The 19,709-nt window shown below is 49.2% G+C and overlaps 1 protein-coding gene across 5 annotated transcripts in view; it reads left to right on the top strand.

Moving 5' to 3' along the window:
* The window catches only part of LOC135901952 (doublesex- and mab-3-related transcription factor A1-like), a 159,046-nt gene extending 154,558 nt beyond the window's left edge, over positions 1-4,488 (top strand). For all 5 annotated transcript variants that reach the window (XM_065431793.1, XM_065431794.2, XM_065431797.1 and 2 more), the window contains one exon: positions 2,301-4,488. In XM_065431793.1, the coding sequence (XP_065287865.1) occupies positions 2,301-2,695 (395 nt within the window). In that variant the 3' untranslated portion in view covers positions 2,696-4,488. The remainder of the gene's footprint in view (positions 1-2,300) is intronic.
* Positions 4,489-19,709: the final 15,221 nt, after the last annotated feature.

Consider the following 19,709-nt stretch of genomic DNA (forward strand, 5'->3'; position numbering starts at 1 on the left):
AAACATCAGACCCACAAGAAATTGCTGCGGTTAAAACCAAGGTAGTCTGACAAGAGTGTCAGGCTACTTTCACCTTTCGCACGCAAAACAATTTAACAGTCACTGTTTTGATAGGAGCACTATTTTGTTTCGCTTTTAGAGGGCACGAGAAGTTAACATGTAGTGATCTGAAAGAACTTGTTCGATTGACACAGAAAAATTTCCGTACATCGGCTTACAAAAAGAAGATTTCAATATTGAGGACGAACTGCATCCAACGCGAGTACGTCGCGTAACCACTTGCTGCAGGTTCCCACACAACATTAAGTCTAGTACACTCTGACCATGTATACTGTGCTCACGAGAACCAAAAAGATCGTTTCAATCAACACCAGGAAGGTTGAAATCGCCAGAAATAATTATTTTCTTCTGATCGAAATTCAACATGTGTTCGTATAGATAATGCAAAAACTGCGATGGTGAGTCGGGTGGTGAGCAATAAGGTGGTGAGTTGGTGAGCAATAGGGAAAAGCCCCAGCGTGACAACTTTAAATAAATACTCTCATTATTGTGAATATGTCTTAGACCGCGTTGGTGGAATGTTACGTTTCATCAAGACGGCCACTCCACTACCTCTTACATGCCTATCCTGCCTAAAAAATTTGGTACGAAGGCGGAAGGATGCAGTTGTCATGAATTTCATTACTGAGCCAAGTTTCCGTGATCACGACGACATGAGGACTGTAGCCCAGAATTATGGCTTCAAGCAGATCACTTTTTATTAGCAAAGCTGCGGCGTTTACCTTTAACATACGAAGTTTTTCAACACATGAAGTTTTCGGTCAATTTTAGCAGGAAAGTTTTTGACGACTAACCAATCCTGCCCCAGAATTGGCGTCATCATCCCATGCGTATAAGTAATCGTATACGTGCAGCTTATCAAGCAGAAGATTACCTTTCCTGCCCTGTTGTCTTTATATTTTGGCGCTTTGCCATAACACCTGACGTTTTCTTAGTATGTCTGTCGAATAATCATTCTGAATGGAAATTTTTGTTCCTTTGAGCTTTCGCGCATTTTTAAGGACTTCCGGTTTTTCGTTCTAACTGGTCTTTTTCTCCCCCACCTTTCCAATGCGATGCATTGTTGCGACAGAGCAGCATGTTACGTTGTGTTTATTACAAACAATATCTTGAACCACTTTTGTGTGCAGAGCTATCTCAATTTGACTCCTGTCTTCCTGTATGCCAATGACAACCAGATTCGAGTGACTGCTCTGTCTTCAACGTCTACTACTTTAGCCCGAAGCAACCTTACTGTCAGTTCTGGGCTGTCTACTCGCGAAACACATCTTTCGAAAGCGATGAAACGCTCGTTAAGGTCAGGAGTAATTGTTCCTATGTCAGTATGCTGATTCTTTAGGGTGGGTGGCTATCTCTGTGACTAGCTTGTTCTGCACTTCTAATAGTTGGGTCAATAAAGCTTCGGTGTAAGGACCCGGGTACATCGCAATGCCCTTCACAATAAAAGTCACATACATAAAAAACTTCGCATGTAATCTAAAGGCACTGCCGAGGGCACGGCAGGACCAGGAGGCCACAGTAGTCGCTTTTGATTGTGCTATAGTGAACACTGATCTGCATAAAGCATAAGAATGGCTTATGAGGCCACATTGCGAGGCTCGGTCTACCGCACCCACTAAAACCATAGCGTTGCAGCATGTCCCTTACGAAGGAATCCGAAGAAGTCATATGGGAGGGAGGCGCACAGCTGTCATGTTGTGTCATGTTGATACCGTGCAACCAAGAGCGCAGGTGATACGGTGTGTGGCGCGTCGCTGATTACACCGGCCACGTGCTGAGTTGGATCCGCTACGACTGGAAGGTTACTTGCAATAGCTGCGGCAATATAACCTGCATAAAGCAGAAGAACCGCTTGTGAACACATTGCGAAGCCCGTTCCGCCGCACCCACTAACAATCAATTAATAATTAATACTTGTTCTGCTCACCTTATATATATATATATATAGACATACGTGTGTGCGTGTGTTTCTCCACCTATTGAAACGTAAGCCAGCCTTTTTGAGGCACCTTATCCCTGTTTGTAACATCTATAACACTATGAGACAAAAGAGTGTACTGTGGACTACCCTAATGTGTACAACCAGTCACTGTAACTGCGTAAGAACGTGGTGCCATTAATTAAGTTTCGTAGGTAGTATTACAGGTTCAGTCGTTGCTTCCGAGATCGCACCGGCGCACATTTGCGATCTCGGAGGCCGCAGTTTAATCAACTCGGTCCATCCGTCGTTCTCGATGCAGCGGACTCGGGCAGCCCGCTGTCCCCCGCTCCGCCGATTTCCCGCATCGCCCTGCCCCCGTCCGAGCGACCGCCGGCCGGGTTCCTCCAGGAGGTGCTGCGGGGATACGAAAGTGGCGCCGCAAGCGGCGTCGGCGCGAGCGACTGGATGCGCGCCTTCGAACGGCTGCACCACTCTTCTCCCGGCGCACGGTCGGCGTTCCGCGCGCCGGTTGCCGCCGCGGCTGCCGCAGCTGCCGCCGCCGCCGCCCAGCTGTGGAGGCCTCCGCCGGGCTGCCTGCTGACGCCGGCCTGCCCGCTGTTCCTGCCGGCCTGTCCGCCGGGGTGTCCGCAGTGCGCGCCACTTCTAAGCCAGGCGTGGGCGCTGGGCGCCGAAGCCGGCATCAAGCACGAATGAAGCGTGGCTGAAGGAAAACGTGCGGCCGCGCGCAGCAAACACTGTCCCCCGCCTGCGAGCCCGGCTCTCGATGGAGTGGAAAGTTGTGTCGCTTAAGTTACACACGGCTACACTTCTACCCGGAGAGCTACTTTTGGTGGTGCGATGCGAAGCAAAGGATGCGATGCCACTGACGCGCTGCTGCTCGGTCTGAGAGACAATGATTATGAGCAACGGGAAGCGCACCGAGTTGTGAGCCATGTAAAATTCATCCCGGTACATTGAATTGTCGCAGCTGTTGTCGTATTGCTATTCATCTGGCTGTGCTGCGACGTAACTTATTGCGGGACTTCTCAATGAAATGACCCACAGGCATTCTGCATTAACACTCGAGAACTAAGAGATAGAAGCAAAGAAATGCAAGGGTGTTAACCAGACGCACGACCGCTTTGCTATCCTACACGGGGGGAAGGGTAAAAAGGAGCGAAAAACCGGAAATAAGGGGAAGAGAGAGCACTAGCTGCATACACTTGATGGTGCACACCAATGCTATCAACGGTCGCAGAGACTTGTGGTGTTGAGGTACTACGCGGCGTAGACATAATCGTGATAGAGTGTCTCCCATTCAATCCATCTCCACTCGCACTGACTGATTTAGCCGATGAGACATCATTAGAATGTGATATCGACGAAAGTGTCAGATCGAGGACACGGCCCAAATAGCGTTAAACGCCAAGGTTCATTGTAAACATTGGCAGTACAGATAAATGTACAGAGAAGGCAACCACATTCGTTCTGTGCTTGGGGAGACGTTGCTCAGTCAGATACAGTTCCAACCGGCAAGCCAATCAGCACGTTTTTCCTGCTCGTCGGAAGGAGAACGCATAGTAAGAAAGAAAGGCATAGAAACAGTGAGTGACATCATGGCTCAGGCTTTTATGACGTTGTTGTGGCGACCAGGAGGTCGTAAGTTTGTAGGCCGTCTCGCTGTGTTGAAGAGTCCCAAGTTGTTGATTGACGGTGCACTGTAGCTAAGTTGAGGTGCACAAAATTAACACCTATGTCTCTACTATAGCACCAGTCCCCAAAGTGTAGATAGAGGTTGCGGATATTGTAAAATGCATAGCTGACTTGAAGGTACATACGAGAGCTTGTCCCACAGAAGTGAAGTTATGAAGTTTGTAGACTGCCGATCAAATTCTGGTTCACGTTCTCGCTTTTCATTAAACTTGCCATGTCTACAGAATGACAACATACTGCCTCTTCACAATAGTTGTTGAAAAGTCCATTTTTATTTGGACTGTATATGATCCCTGCAATTGCAAGGAGTTTTTCTTGGACAATTAATGTACAATAGCTCACAAAATGTGCGAGACCAACGAATCTGCAAGCTGTCTATGCAATGGTCTACAGACTTCATACAAACACTTGTGTCTACAGACCATATGAATAAATTTCTGTAAGAGATTGACAACAACGAAAATACGGTGTACACTTGAGCGTGCGGAAGAACGTGACTGGCAGTTTTATTTGCAAACTAGAATTCAAGACCCACTCTGCTGAAGAAGCTAAAAACGACGGACAACATGTGAAAAAAAAAAGGGGGAAACGGGACACAACTAGCATCGCTGGTTCTGTGCCCTTAGTAGCGATGGGTCACCTGTGTGCTCCTGGCTTCGCGTTCTCATTCTGTGCTACTGAACCTGAGTTCCACGTCGTAGCATTGTGTTCCTGATGCCACACCTCTCACGCCAACTACTGTACAGACCTATCTTAACGACGTTCCCTAGTAAAGATGACACTGATGATATTTATTGCATACTTGCTTGAATTACTTAGGCTATTTCTAAAGACAGTAAGCATCGGCTCGTGTACATTGTTTTCTTGCTTTTCAATCTGAAGGTGTGTCCTTTTACGCTTGGGTCGAGCTTACCAGTATACTGCTGTGGAGACCACCTCGACCGGAGAGCCGGTGAAATGAAACTACAATTAGGATTAGTGCGAACGACAACATGGCGAGAACATAGAAAACCAATGGCTTCTTTGAGCAAGAATTATTTCTCTCAATGAACAAGGTATCCACCAGGTTTGTGATTTTTCCACGAACCCAGGAAATTCAGTCATTATCAACGGTATTAGCTCTCACCACCGCGCAGCCATCTGGTGGCATGTTTCGTACGAATGCATTTCATGTAAGTACTGTGGACCTAAGTGCTGTGTTTAGTTCTAGTTATTCTATGCATTCGTCTTGCGCGAATGCAAAAAATTTATATAGGCACGCAAGTAGTTCAACTTTCTTCCACTACACGTCGCATCGCTTTTGTTGATTGAACTCTGCTATAATCACGTATCTTGTAAACTCGTATCTGGACCAACTATTTCAATGCACGGCGGCATGAAGCGGTTTATAAGGGCTTTCTTGACTGTATTGCAGTCGGAAACATAAGTTTACGCGACAGGGAAGTTGCGTAAAAGCTGAATTCCCGGAAGTCTGTAAGTACATAGCCTGGAATAAAAAAAAACGTCAGCGTATCAGAGTGTTCACGACCAACACAATGGTCCATTAAATTATATGCGCCGTCGCTTAAAAGGTTACTAAAGATAAAAAAAGTTAAGCTGTACTAGTATAGATTACACTTATACAATACCAAAACAGCCATGTCTTACCTTGAGAAGAGGCTTGGTAAACCGGAAAAGACGCAAGAACGGTGATATCGCTTTCAATTCCCGTACAAGCTCACTGTGATGACGATGATTCTGAGGGTCGCACCCAGGTAATTTGTTATCGGAAAACCTAGACTACATCGTGTTCTAAAACAGGAAAATGCTGCACTTCAGAAGTTTCAAAGGTCTCTGCTGTGCTATAACAACGCTTCCCCTCCCCGATTTCGCAAATACTAATAAAAAAAAAGAAATCAACTGAAGTTTGCGGCGTCACACTGCCTGCCAGTCCTGGTGTTCAGGTGCGAAAAAAAAAAAAAGAAGGCATTGACCTTTATTTTTTCTTATATATTTGCAATATTCCCGAGAAATAAGCGATAACTGATTTTTGGAAATTATTTGCCAGTCTTAAACTGATTTAGCGTTTCTCTTTAGTGTTCATTAGAACAGCGTGCAATCGCAAAGGTACGCTTGCTCGTTTTTGTTGTCTCGCTACTGGCGACGTATTTGTTCCGGACTCCTTCCCACAGAGGGGAAGTTCATCGACCCCTGGAACGTGCAGATGCGAAGGCTTGGACCACCGTGTAATCGGCCAGCCACGCACTCGGGCCGCTTATTCGTTAAGGGCGAGAACACGTGCACGGCCCAAGAGGAGAATGCGCTTCGACTAGCCGCCAGCTAAACCTCTCTTTCGCTTGCAACTAAGCAGTGGAAGTCGACGCTTGGCTATACTGGCGTGCAGCAGGTTAACTCCGGCGAAGTGAGTGAACTTTGAAACACTTTAGCAAGTGCGCATGACGAACCGGTTGTCCTGGGCAAACTTGTGAGGCGTTTTTCTAATTAAACCCGCCTAGGAGGTGAGGAGGGAGGGGGGGCGGGGGGCAGGAGGCAACTCCCGGCAAATGCTCTGTAAGCTAGCCGTATATATGCTACACAGCGCACACATATGGTGGCAGCCGTCGAGGCCGTGCCATGTTGAATAGATCTGTTCTTTACGCATCACCGCAGTTAAGCGGCATAATTCTTGGGACGGAGACCACCTGGGAACGACCGAGGGCATTCTTTTTTTTTCCTGCCGCGGTGTAGTTAAGGTGTCTCATGCCTTGAGCGACACATTTGTGGTGTGCGAGGCAGGGGGCTTCCCCTCCCTCCCCCCCGCTTACTAACAACCCGCTCGTTTCCTCCGCGACGCCGGAGGTGAGTGAGCTAATGAAAGCTTTACGGTCGAGCCGACATCGGTCGAGCCGCCGGCGTTAGGTATAGTATAGTAAATTACTTGGATAGAAGTAATGACGTTCAATAGACGAAAACCTGAAGGCTGCAATTACAGAATCATGCTTCGCGGTTCGACTCATGTGTCTGTGGGGTGGGGGAAGGATTGGCTGTCTGACAGGGCCGTGGAGGGAAGGGTGTGGCTAGTTAAATGTACAGGCGCAAACAGAGCGATTGACAAGCATCTCCTTGCGACGTGAGTGGTATATACGTGCAAAAAACAAAAGAAGGCAGATAAAACTGGTAACACAACCGGTCCTCTTTTGCCGAATGCGCGGAAGGCGCCTAACCGGTCGGCCTAATGACGTAATGCGATGAAGCAGCAGAATGTTTGGCACTCGTGGACGGACACACTCCCCGTGGTGTCCTGCAGAGACCGACGATCGCCCGTACTCCATAAATATAATTGTCGTGTATCGGGGAACCAGCTTAAACAGCGCGCCTCACACAAGGACGGATTCCTTGGTTGTTACAACCGTGGGAAAAGATGGAAATTAACCTATGTGTATAATTTCTCGCGCGAAGCGGCAAACTCGACACGTGTTCGCAATTTGCCAGGAGTCGCCAGACGCGTTACGATCATACCCGAGTTTTCGCTGAAAAAAGGTGTGCTTGAATGTCAGTAACGAATAAAACAAAAATGGAAGAAAGAGCTAATGATAATTGCGATTTGCCGGAAATGAGAGGTTTCGAGACGCGACAGCGTCTCGGCGTGTACAGTGATTACGGAGTCAGAGTGAAGCTCGCCTTCAGGTCTAAGAGCGGGAATAATAGATGTAAGAGCTCGGGCAGGAGTCGTATTAGACGAAAAAAGAATGAAAAGAAAAAAGAAAGAAATGAAAAAGAAAGAGCGGTGGGAGTGCACCTATTAAGGGTTGTATTATTGAGTGGGTGGCGGAGGGGAACAATCAGTGGCAACTTTTCAAGATGCACTGTAATACGCAAACCGACGTTTCTGTATTCCCTACGGCTACGAGCTCTAACATAGCCCGGTTTGCGGTCAATGAAAGCGTGTGCATATTCCGGAGAGTGTCCGTTCGGCTTGCCGGCAACGCCATGTATTTAGATTTCTTGTGAACAAAACAAACACGCAATAAAAACATGCAATAAGAAACAAGCGAACGAACGAAAGAATGGACAAACAAACATATGAACGAACGTTCGAGGCAGCGAGCGAGCAAACAAGCAAACAAATGGATCGTTATGTAAGCAGTTGCATAAAAATCAGGTTAAAGACAGGTGTGCAACGGGAACTGCCTCTGCGAGAAATTCAACCCGTTGGCGTTGTCTTGTACATGTAAGCGGTGCATCCATTTACCGTAATTGTTTTACATGCGGTGAATTAGAAGAAACCTAAAGAAATACGCTAATAAAAAAGAAACAAACGTTTCGAGAAACAAAAGCCGCGTTCGTTGCTTCAGTACGGATTCAGTGTTTCGTATCACGAGAGGGAGAGGAAGGAAAATATATTAAACGCCAAGATTTCGTTCAGCGTGTGTTTATTAGCCTGCATGCTTGCTCATGGGTCGAAAAACCCATGAGCATGCATGAATCGAAAGACCCTAGGAGAGGGAGAGAAGGCAAAAGAAAACGAGAGAACAAGAGGGCGTGAAAACGGTGGACTTGATGTTAACACGTAAGATGGAGTTCAGTGCATTGCATGCAAAACGAAGGCGGCATAGAAAGAAAGTTCAGTCAGTCTAATGTGTGTAAAGAATTTCCTAAAGTTTGCCAAGCAGAGTCAGTGCCCAGAAGTTTATCAAGCAAGCTTTAGTCCGACGCAGCGCCAAGAAAGACAAGGTATTTGGGCTATCTAGCTGCTTCTCAGCCTTAGGGGTACGTGCCCCCAAGGAAGAGGATTGCGGTAAATCGTTTTGCCGTGCCAACTGGTGATCCCAGAACCCCATTCACACATGCGTTTGCACTACCAGATAAAGCATGCTTGCTACATTGATGTGATAGGACTTGAATGAACAGTAAAAATAAAAGAAAAAAACAATGCTAGTTATACATTACGAAAAAACAAGTTGGCTAAGCATGAGGGAACCGATTATTGCAAGTAAAGAACAAGGAGACCATAAATTTTCCTCTCATGCCACGGTCAAAGTGCTGATCCGTGGAATACTTGAAATTCTGGAACGGTCCGCAGTTGATTGGTCGTATGTTACCGGCATTCATCTAATGCTATGATAAATCGCTATGTCATTCAAAACACTGCTAGTGTCGGGACAACTGTTCGTTTGAGGACGTGCCGCTGACGATCGCGAAAACGTACGCTGCAAGTCTCGTCTATCAGTCAGGCTATGAGAACTTATTACTAAAGTTTTCAGCACTTCACGATATATGTTTGTTACCCGACTGATTTTTTAAAAATATTTTTGACGTACTGCAGACCACACGTTTGTCCTTGCAGGAAGGACACTCAAGCCTACAAGGCAAATAAGAAACAAGAAAAGAAAAAAAAAGAAAAACCGCAAGTATAGAAATACAAATACTATACAATAAATACAAGTAAATATGCATAACAGAGAACATATGAGTAACGTACTTCATTAGGAAGGTTTTATTACATCACGGGTCGAGAGTTCCACTCAGACACTGTTCTGGGGTAGAAAGAAAATCTGTATGCATTTGTCCTGGCGAAATGAGGGGTTAATGCATATGTGCGATCATGATGTGTACGTCTTGTGGACAATGGGGTCACGTGTACCGAATGGTCTAAGTATAATTCACGATTACTTAGTTGCTGTAGGAAATTCAGGCGAAGCACCTGCCTCTGTGTCTTGAGGAGGGGAATGCCGTTTGCCACCATTAACTGGGTGGGGGGGAATCAGTGCGCTTAAACTTATAGAATAAACAAAACGAACAACCTTTCTCTGAATTCTCTCCATGATTTTAATGTTATGTTTAGTGTATGGATACCATGTAATGCAAGCGTATTTCTAGTTTAGGTCTGATGAAAGTCAAATAACTTCCAGACCGTCAAACAATAAAAATAACATCAAATAGCTGTGATTCGAAGACGTGGAGTCGTTCCCCATCTGCGAAAAGTAGTTTTTTCATCCACTTTCATCGCCATTAATTTATTATTTCTTTAATTCAATTACAGTAAGTACAAGTAATTCCGTGTTGTCTTGGCGTCTTTGTTGGCGTCTGATAATGTCATAATCAGAAAGTGGTTTCGTAACGCAAAACCCCATAATTTTTTTTTGCATGTCTTTTGTTTTCACTTGTGTTTTTCTTATTAACAAGGAAGAATTGCCAGCCTGTCCTGTTTACCGTTGTTCGAAAGAGATGAGAATAGCTCGAGACGTCTCAAGATGGTTTGGTATGAGAGGTACAGGGCCGAAGCGAAATGCTAGAGTCGAAAAGCAAATCGAAACGACAAAAGCGAGGTCAAGGCGGGACGTTCCGAGGCAAGCCCTACAATAGGTGTTCTAACAAAAAATAAAAATAAATTATGGGGTTTTACGTGCCAAAACCACTTTCGGATTATGAGGCACGCCGTAGTGGAGGACTCCGGAAATTTTGACCACCTGGGGTTCTTTAACGTGCACCTAAATCTAAGTACACGGGTGTTTTCGCATTTCGTCCCCATCGAAATGCGGCCGCCGTGGCCGGGATTCGATCCCGCGACCTCGTGCTCAGCAGCCTACGGTGTTCTAACAGGGAGACCGCAATCATTCCGGCAGCCTTTGGATGGACGGACGGCGGCAATGGAAGCCGCAGGCTTCCACTGCCGCTTCCACTATATAAAAGGAAGCGGCGTCATTCATTCATTCATTCATTCATTTGGAATGATGGCCTGTGGCCTAAGATGGGGAGAGGGAATTCAGTAGAGGGATGGTTTACAGCTTGTTAGTGCAATATTTTATATATCTGTAATCAAGAGGTTCATGCTATATAATCTACAGATAATCCGCGCCACGGCGCAGTGAGCGCATGCGCGAAGACCTACGGTAGTCTTCGTCTCTGTGACGTTGTACCACTTCATTGCGAACAGGGCAGTAAATCTGCGCGCTGTCGGTTACAACATGCATTCGCAGCTACGCGATAGTGGCTTTGTTGTTGCCAGTCGGTGGAATTTACCCACTGTGACCAAGGAGCATGTCGTTCCTCTCTCTCTCTGTCTATATATATATATATATATATATATATATATATATATATATATATATATATATATATATATATATATATATATATATATATATATATATATATATATTGTAGCGAAGAGTTTTTAGAAGAGACGCTAGTGGGTTCAGCGCTACTGGCTCTAAACGCTAGTGGGTCGAGCGCTCCTGCTCAGCAACGGCTCTCGTGCTTGGAAGCTCTGACTGCCCTGCCCGTCGACGTTGCGCTGCTCCCGAGCTCTGCCAAATAAACACCTTTAGAATTGGTGGAGTGTGCGGGGTGACCTCAGACGATCATCCTGGAACTCCGGTCCCGTACCATACCATCTACCATGCCCCAAGACGCCTCCCAGCAAACGCCTCCTCCTGCGCCCACTGCGTGTCCCGGGGTGCCTCGTCATCGCGACCCTCCTATCTACACTGGAGCGGACGACACTGACGTGGACGAATGGCTCACGGCGTACGACAGAGTAGGCGACCATAACAAGTGGGATGAAGCAGCCAAATTGAGCCATGTTCTGTTCTACCTCGCTGGAGTGGCCAGCCTGTGGTATAACAACCACCAAGCAGAGTTCCAGACATGGTCGGAATTTAAGACTTCCCTCGCCGATGTGTTTGGGCGCCCTGCTGTTCGCAAGCTGCGTGCCGAGCAACGTTTGCGAGAACGAGCTCAACAGCCAGGCGAAACGTTCACCAGCTATATCGAAGATGTCCTGGATCTATGCAGGAAAGTCGATTCGACCATGGCGGAGTCTGATCGCATCCGAAACATACTCAAGGGCATAGAAGACGACGCCTTTAATATGCTGCTGGCCAAAAGTCCACGCTCTGTGGCTGAAATTGTCACACTGTGCCAGAGCTATGAAGAACTCCGCAGGCAGCGGTCACTGACCCGTCGATCTCTACCACGTGACGAACACCTCGCTGGTTTGTCTGCCATGTCCAACCAGGCAGCGTTGCTCGCAGAAATGAAGGCGTTCGTCCGCGAGGAAGTTGCCCGGCAACTCTCGTTGATGGATTTTGCACAGCCGCATTCGGTACACACGCCTACGCCAAGTTTTGCGCCTCCGCTTCGCCGCGTCATAGCGCAAGAACTGCACGAGGTTTTGCCTGAGCACCACCAGCGTGTTCCTGCGGCTTCGCCTCACAGCTACGCCGAAGTCATGGCCAGGCCCCAACAGATGCCGACGGCTGCGCCACTCAGCTACCCGGAAGTCGTCACCCAGCCTCAACCACTCCATCAACGGGGACCTCTCACGTACGCCGAAGTCCTCGCTATGCCCCGACAACAGCCGGCTATGCAATCACTTCACCAGGCGCCACGTCCAACGCGTCCTTCCACATGGATGGGACCTCCCGCAACGACTCGGTGGCGTACAGCGGACAATCGACCAATATGTTTTGCGTGCGGCTATGCAGGCCACGTCGCACGCTACTGTAGTCGCGTGCAGTCGCCTAGCGCTACACCTTATGGGCCAAGTTCTATGGCGAGTTCTCCGCGCCCTTATTACGATGACGAACCTCGGGCTGCGTCACCACCATTCCGCCGGTCCGCTAACATCCGCCGCTCAACTTCTCCACGCCGACGCTCCCCATCACCGATGCGGCCTCGTCCCGAAGCTCGGGATGAGGAAAACTAATCGTCGCAGTCCATGAGGCAAGGGCTGCGACGCCGTCGAAACGCGGAAGTCCTCAACGTAGCCCGACCAATGTGATAGACGTGTTAGTTGACGGTGTGCGCACATCTGCCCTCGTGGATACCGGAGCCGCTGTATCAGTTATGGACGCAAAGCTTTGTCGCTTCCTTCGAAAGGTTACGACGCCCATTGGTGGATTCGCCCTCCGCACAGCAGGCGCACAGCGTATTCACCCGATTGCGGCGTGCACCGCTCGTGTTCTCATCGAGGACGTTGTATACGCCGTCGAATTTATTGTGATTTCCTCGTGCTCCCACGAAGTTATCCTGGGGTGGGACTTTCTCGCCCGCCACGATGCCGTCATTCATTGCGCACGGGCCGAACTAGAACTGTCGCCGATAGCAGATATGACGCTTGCCGATAATGCTCCTTTTGCGAACAAACTACTCGTCAGGCACGACACAAACGTTCCTGCCAACTCGTCAGTGATTGTGTCAATGCAGTGCAACAGCCTCTCTGACGCCATCGCACTACTTTCTCCGTCGGGCCGCTTTTACACTCGAAAACGTCTGCTGCTGCCTTTTGCGACTGTGAACGTCAAACAGGGCTCCACAGCTATTTTTGTATGTAACCCCTTCTCATACCCTGTGATGCTGCTTCAAGGCGAATGTCTTGGCCACGTAGAAGTGCTCGACGCCGTACAAATTACGGATGTTCCCGAAGACACGTCCTGCGCCAGTTACAACACGCTCGGTTCTCTGTCGACGTCCGACCCTTTGCCCACAGGCGTGTTCGATTCATCTATTGCCGATGGCCTCACCCCACCTCAGCGTTCGCAGCTTCTGCGCATCTTAGAAGAATTTCGTTCTTCTTTTGATGTCGAGCAACCTTCCTTGGGCCGGGCGTCTGCTGTCACGCACCATATTGACACTGGCTCCCAACCACCATTGCGGCAACGACCATATCGCGTCTCTGCGACGGAACGTCGTGTGATTAATGAGCAAGTGAACGATATGCTTCGCCGCGAAGTGATCCGACCCTCGAACAGTCCATGGGCATCCCCTGTCGTCCTTGTTACGAAAAAAGACGGCTCGATACGGTTCTGTGTAGACTATCGCCGCCTCAACAAGATCACTCGCAAAGATGTATACCCGCTGCCGCGAATTGATGACGCCATCGATAGCCTACAAGGAGCAGAATTCTTTTCATCTCTAGATTTACGCTCCGGCTATTGGCAAGTACCCATGGCTGACGTCGATAGGCCGAAGACAGCCTTTGTCACACCCGACGGCCTATACGAATTTAACGTCATGCCGTTTGGACTTTGTAATGCGCCAGCAACTTTTGAACGCATGATGGACACAGTCCTCCGCGGTTTGAAGTGGCACACGTGCTTGTGTTATCTCGACGACGTTGTTGTTTTTGCCTCTGACTTCACCACGCACCTTCAACGTCTACGGCATGTTTTGACTTGCTTAGCGAACGCTGGCCTTCAACTGAACCTAAAGAAGTGCCGATTTGCAGCGCGGCAGCTTATGATACTAGGCTATGTCGTCTCGAAGGATGGAATCCTCCCCGATCCAGCCAAACTTCGTGCCGTAGCTGAATTTCCTAAACCGACGTCCGTCAAAGAATTGCGCAGTTTTGTAGGTTTGTGTTCCTACTTCCGGCGCTTCATTCGCAATTTCGCCGCCGTCATATCACCCCTGACGAAGCTCCTTGGCAGCAACGGACCTCTCCATTCGTGGTCGTCCGAGTGCGACGAGGCGTTCACTAAGCTCCGTCGTTTGCTGACGTCTCCTCCCATTTTGCGCCACTACGATCCAACGGCACCTATTGAGGTACACACAGATGCCAGCGGTGTTGGCCTCGGCGCTGTCTTAGCACAGCGCAAAGAAGGGTTTCCTGAATATGTTGTGGCATACGCAAGCCGTATGCTTACTAAAGCCGAGACCAATTACACCGTCACGGAAAAAGAATGCCTGGCGATCATCTGGGCGCTTACCAAGTTCCGGCCCTATTTGTATGGTCGCCAATTTGATGTCGTCACGGACCACCATGCACTATGCTGGCTGTCGTCATTGAAGGATCCCTCAGGCCGTCTCGCCCGCTGGGCGCTTCGCTTACAGGATTACGATATCCGCGTACTGTACCGCAACGGACGCCAGCATGCTGATGCTGACGCCCTCTCACGTTCTCCCTTGCCAGACGACAATGCCTGTTGCGCAATATCCCAGCTTGACGTTTCTTCCGTCGACATTGGGACCATTGCTTCTGAGCAGCGCAAGGACCCCTGGATTGCCTCCATCATAGACTGCCTTGCTGATCCGTCATCGCAGCCAACCACTCGTGCATTGCGCCGTCAAGCTCGCCATTTCGCCATTCGCGACGACCTGCTTCATCGACGCAATTACACCTCTGACGGCCGCCAGTGGTTATTAGTTGTACCTCGAAGCCTGCGTTCTGAAATCTGCGCATCGTTCCACTCTGATCCACAGTGTGCGCATTCGGGGCTTTTCAAAACCTACCAGCGCCTCCGACGACGCTATTACTGGCGAGGAATGTACAACTACATTCAAAAGTTTGTTCGTTCATGCCCCGACTGCCAGCGCCGAAAATCTTCACCCCACCTCTCGCCAGCTGGCCTGCAGCCTCTACCCTGCCCTACCCAACCGTTCGGGCGCGTTGGCATCGATTTGTATGGACCACTTCCCCTGACGTCGGCTGGTAACCGCTGGGCCATTGTGGCCGTAGATCACCTGACACGATACGCCGAAACCGCCGCTCTCCCCGCAGCTACAGCGCGCGATGTTGCATCATTCCTGCTTCGCCGATTCATTCTGCGGCATGGTCCACCTCAAGAATTGCTCAGCGATCGCGGACGCGTCTTCCTGTCGGAAGTAGTTGAAGCGATTCTCAAAGAGTGCCACGTTGTTCATCGCACAACTACGGCGTACCACCCTCAAACGAATGGCCTCACAGAACGCTTCAACCGTACGCTCGGCGACATGCTTTCAATGTACGTTGCCTCCGACCACACGAACTGGGACGCCATTCTGCCATTCGTCACCTACGCGTATAATACCGCTACGCAGAGCACCACTGGATTTTCACCCTATTTCTTGCTGTATGGTCGACACCCTTCGCACACCATCGACACCATTCTTCCGTACCGGCCGGATGCATCCGAGTACGTCCCTATTTCTGACACGGTCCGATATGCAGAAGACTGCCGTGACCTCGCACGGGCCTTTACTTCCGATGTTCAAGAGCGCCAGAGGAGCACTCGCGGTGACGCCACTGCCACGGTCACCTTCGATCCGGGAGCGCTCGTGTGGCTCTCAGTCCCTTTAACTGCCCCTGGCCTCTCATCAAAACTGGTCCCTAAGTATGAAGGCCCTTATCGTGTTCTCGAACGCGCATCTCCTGTAAACTATGTCATCGAACCAGTTGAGCCATCCGAAGACATGCGCCGCCGGGGACGCGACCTTGTCCATGTCGACCGTTTAAAGCCTTACTACGACCCGCTCATCGTGACGAACTGTTAGGTCGCCGGACGGCTCCCTTCTCGCTCCCGGGGGGTGATTGTAGCGAAGAGTTTTTAGAAGAGACGCTAGTGGGTTCAGCGCTACTGGCTCTAAACGCTAGTGGGTCGAGCGCTCCTGCTCAGCAACGGCTCTCGTGCTTGGAAGCTCTGACTGCCCTGCCCGTCGACGTTGCGCTGCTCCCGAGCTCTGCCAAATAAACACCTTTAGAATATATATATATATATATATATATATATATATATATATATATATATATATATATATATATATATATATATATATATATATATATATATATATATATATAGAGAGAGAGAGAGAGAGAGAGAGAGAGATAGATAGATAGATAGATAGATAGATAGATAGATAGATAGATAGATAGATAGATAGATAGATAGATAGATAGAACTAGCTCTTCCATCTCTCTTTCCCGGCTGGGGTCGCCTTCCGTGGAGGCCGGCTGTCAATCAGTCTCGCGACACGTCGGCCTTTCCGTGCAGCCACCGCGGAGCCGAAAACACGCATGGTTCCAGAACTTCGGTGCCGACAGGCAATTGCGGCTGGTTGACCCTAAACGGCTCAAGCGCCCCGCGGCAACAGCGACAGTGCAGGCGTGCTCCACGCGGTCCCCCACGAGCCGGCGACGCCGCCTTTGCAAGAAAGCAAAGCTGTTTGTCCTGGCGCGGATTCCGGGGGGGAAATGGCGGGGTGGGTAGCGCGCGGAAATGTCAACATGACGAGCGCGAGGTGGGTACGAGCCTAGGGAGGGGGGGTGGGGGAAGCCTCCTCGGAAACGTCACTGCTCTCCGGCTTCCACCCCTTCCCCGCTCTGCTTCGAATCCCCCTCTCACAGTATTCCCTCAACATCATGTGCTCTCTGGGTTTTAACCAAAGACCCCCTCGAGCACCCTCACGACGCCACTCTCTTTGTATCCCCTCCCCTTTCCTGCTCGCCCCGCAACAACCACCGACCCTGTCCGGGAGGCCTACACCGCGGTCTTAAACGAAGGGCGCTCCGGTCTACTCCGGTCTACGACAGCGCGACCTCTACGGGCCTGTCGGCAAAACAGAAAGCAGCAGCAGCAGCCGCCATTCTGGTCTCGTCTCTACACACTGTCTCTGGTTTGGTTTCTTTTGTTCTTATAGCCTTTCTGCCCCCGAAAAGAGCCGCGCGCGCATTCCTGAGGCCGAAGCAGCAGCAGCAGCAGTTTCGGGACCGCAGGGGTGAGCAAACACACCTGGCACGTGTACGGCCGTGCTCGCCGGCTGTTGCCGTGACCGCGACACACACACACACACGTACATACTCGAGCTCACGCCTTCGCTTTGTCTCGCCGCGGAGGGTCGTCGGTCACTCTTGTGGGAGCAGCGCGAAGCTTTCGTCACTCACTCTATATATACGAGACACCGAGAAAGGGAGAGATAGACTAAGAGAAGAGAGAAGTACAAAAGCTAACCCGAAGCCATTTCAAACGTGGGGCATTAGCAGTGTGTCCTCAGGTTGCACTGTGTCCAGGCTGCGTTTAAAGAAAGAATGACGGTGACGTCGCTGTTGTATCTTATGAGAACATAAAACGATGTAATGGAAAGGGTGCCACAAAGAAGGTGCAATACAGGCTGGTGGAGGAATATGTGCTTTGTTGACGGTGCTGGAGAGCCTTATAGCAAGTTGGGCGAGTCGGTACAGTTTGCATGCTTACTTACACAGCTAAGAAATCAGCCCGGACAAAAAGGGAGGGCGACATTGCACGAGCACCGACTCCCGACTTAAACTTTATAGGCAGCGTATCGCACATTATCACGTTCTAGCAAATGTGCGCGTTATAATACAAAGTATAATTCAAGTGGTCTAGTCCGATTTGGTCTCGCTGTAGGCAAACATGCAATGCTAGAAGTGCAGTCAACTACAGAAGTTTATGGACCTCAGAAAACTTTCAGTTTTTGAGCAGCTTATAACAGCTAGTATTCAGTGAAACCTAACATCACAATGTTCACATATACCGGTAGAGGTTGTAAATGCGAATGCTAGGCTGGTTTGCGAGGCTGCGGCGAAATTCAGCATTTTCTCAGACCTCATGTTCCGTAAAATTTTGTGGTTGATTGTACCTTATACTGTGCACTGAAGCCCCATCGGAACGCGGTCGCCGCTGCCAGGACTGGAACTCCCGACATTGTGTTCAGTAGCAGGACGTCATATACTCACTGCGCCACAGCGAGCGTTCGTGCCATATTTTCTGGCGTACGTTGTGTTACGTTCACACATGGGTCGGAATGTAAAGATGACATGTAATGTCTGAAGTCGAGTGCGACTTTGATGTGGCAGCGCGCTGCAATAGGCTTTTCTACATGAGTCATAACCTTCAAAGCAGCTGCGAAGCCTAGCACAAGAGTAGATGGAAACCGCTCCCACGCAAAGAAACTACCACTGCTGCGCGGTGTCGGAGTGGTCTTTAGCTCGGTCACGTGATCTGCGAGGAACGTGAGTTCATCGCAGTATCGACACACTTGCAGAATCGTCGGTGCTTTTATCGCGACAACAGTTGGCAGCTGGAAACCCAGTTTGCTGTGTCCGTCCTTCCGCCGTTTCCATTGCACAGTAATCAATACATTATTTCTTCTTGTTCACTACATTAATGCTTCGTGGTACAGAGTAATTACAGTGCATTACGCAGTAGTCGTCATGGCGCCGGCGCCGTTTCGTCACTATGACGTCATTGCCATCAGGTCACATCCTCAGCTTCCTAGTCACTGTACTTGACAGCCTAAGCCAAATTATGTCGCCTTCAGTCAGGGGATATTACGTCCTCAATTTTAATGGCTAAACATAAAATTCTAACATTTGCAGCGGTTGCTTGACGAGATTGCTGCGTTCCGCACATTTATAAAAAAATCCGCCGTGGTTGCTCAGTGGCTATGGTGTTGGGCTGCTGAGCACGAGGTCGCGGGATCGAATCCCGGCCACGGCGGCCGCATTTCGATGGGGGCGAAATGGGAAAACACCCGTGTGCTTAGATTTAGGTGCACGTTAAAGAACCCCAGGTGGTCAAAATTTCCGGAGTCCTCCACTACGGCGTGCCTCATAATCAGAAAGTGGTTTTGGCACGTAAAACCCCAAATATTATTATTATTATTATTACATTTATAAAAACTTAAATAAAAGTGCGCCCCCCTCCCCCTAGCTGAAGGTTGCTTGGTTTGCTCTTATCTGAGCTAGCATGACGATGGACCATTGCTGTATACCACAATGCAACGTCTGCCCAGTGAGCGTAACATCAAGTTCTCGACTTAAATATAGCAAAGCGGTTCTAAAGCTGGCAGTTTTTTTTTTTGATAAACGGTCTTTGCGTTTGATCGCCAAGTTCGCTATTGATATGTGCAACGCCGCGATTGTTTCACCCTCTCATGCGGCCAATTCTCACGTAATAACGTTTTTGTGAACAGAGGCACCGGTTGCTTGGTTATCCCTGGCTTCTCAATGTTCCATTCACAAAAATTGGGCCCCTAAAGTTACTACGCTGGATCTGCAAAGGCAAGTCCTCCATTGTGTCCTGTTGTGTGGCATCTGTGGTATAACCTTTTCAAAGCACGTTGACGCCTGTCCGTCAAAAAACTTGTCGCCCGGGGTGCCAAAAGCGCTTGGAAGTAAAGAAGTAGAAGGTGGGGGGGAGAGGGTGCTGACGGAAGGGAGGGATCGTTAGGGAGCGCAGTGGTGCACGTATCGCACCAGTCGCTATAGCGCGCGACATACGCCCTCAATCAGAGACGGAAAACCGCGGCGCCC

This window comes from Dermacentor albipictus, chromosome 9, assembly GCF_038994185.2.
Source record: "Dermacentor albipictus isolate Rhodes 1998 colony chromosome 9, USDA_Dalb.pri_finalv2, whole genome shotgun sequence".
NCBI lineage: Eukaryota > Metazoa > Arthropoda > Arachnida > Ixodida > Ixodidae > Dermacentor > Dermacentor albipictus.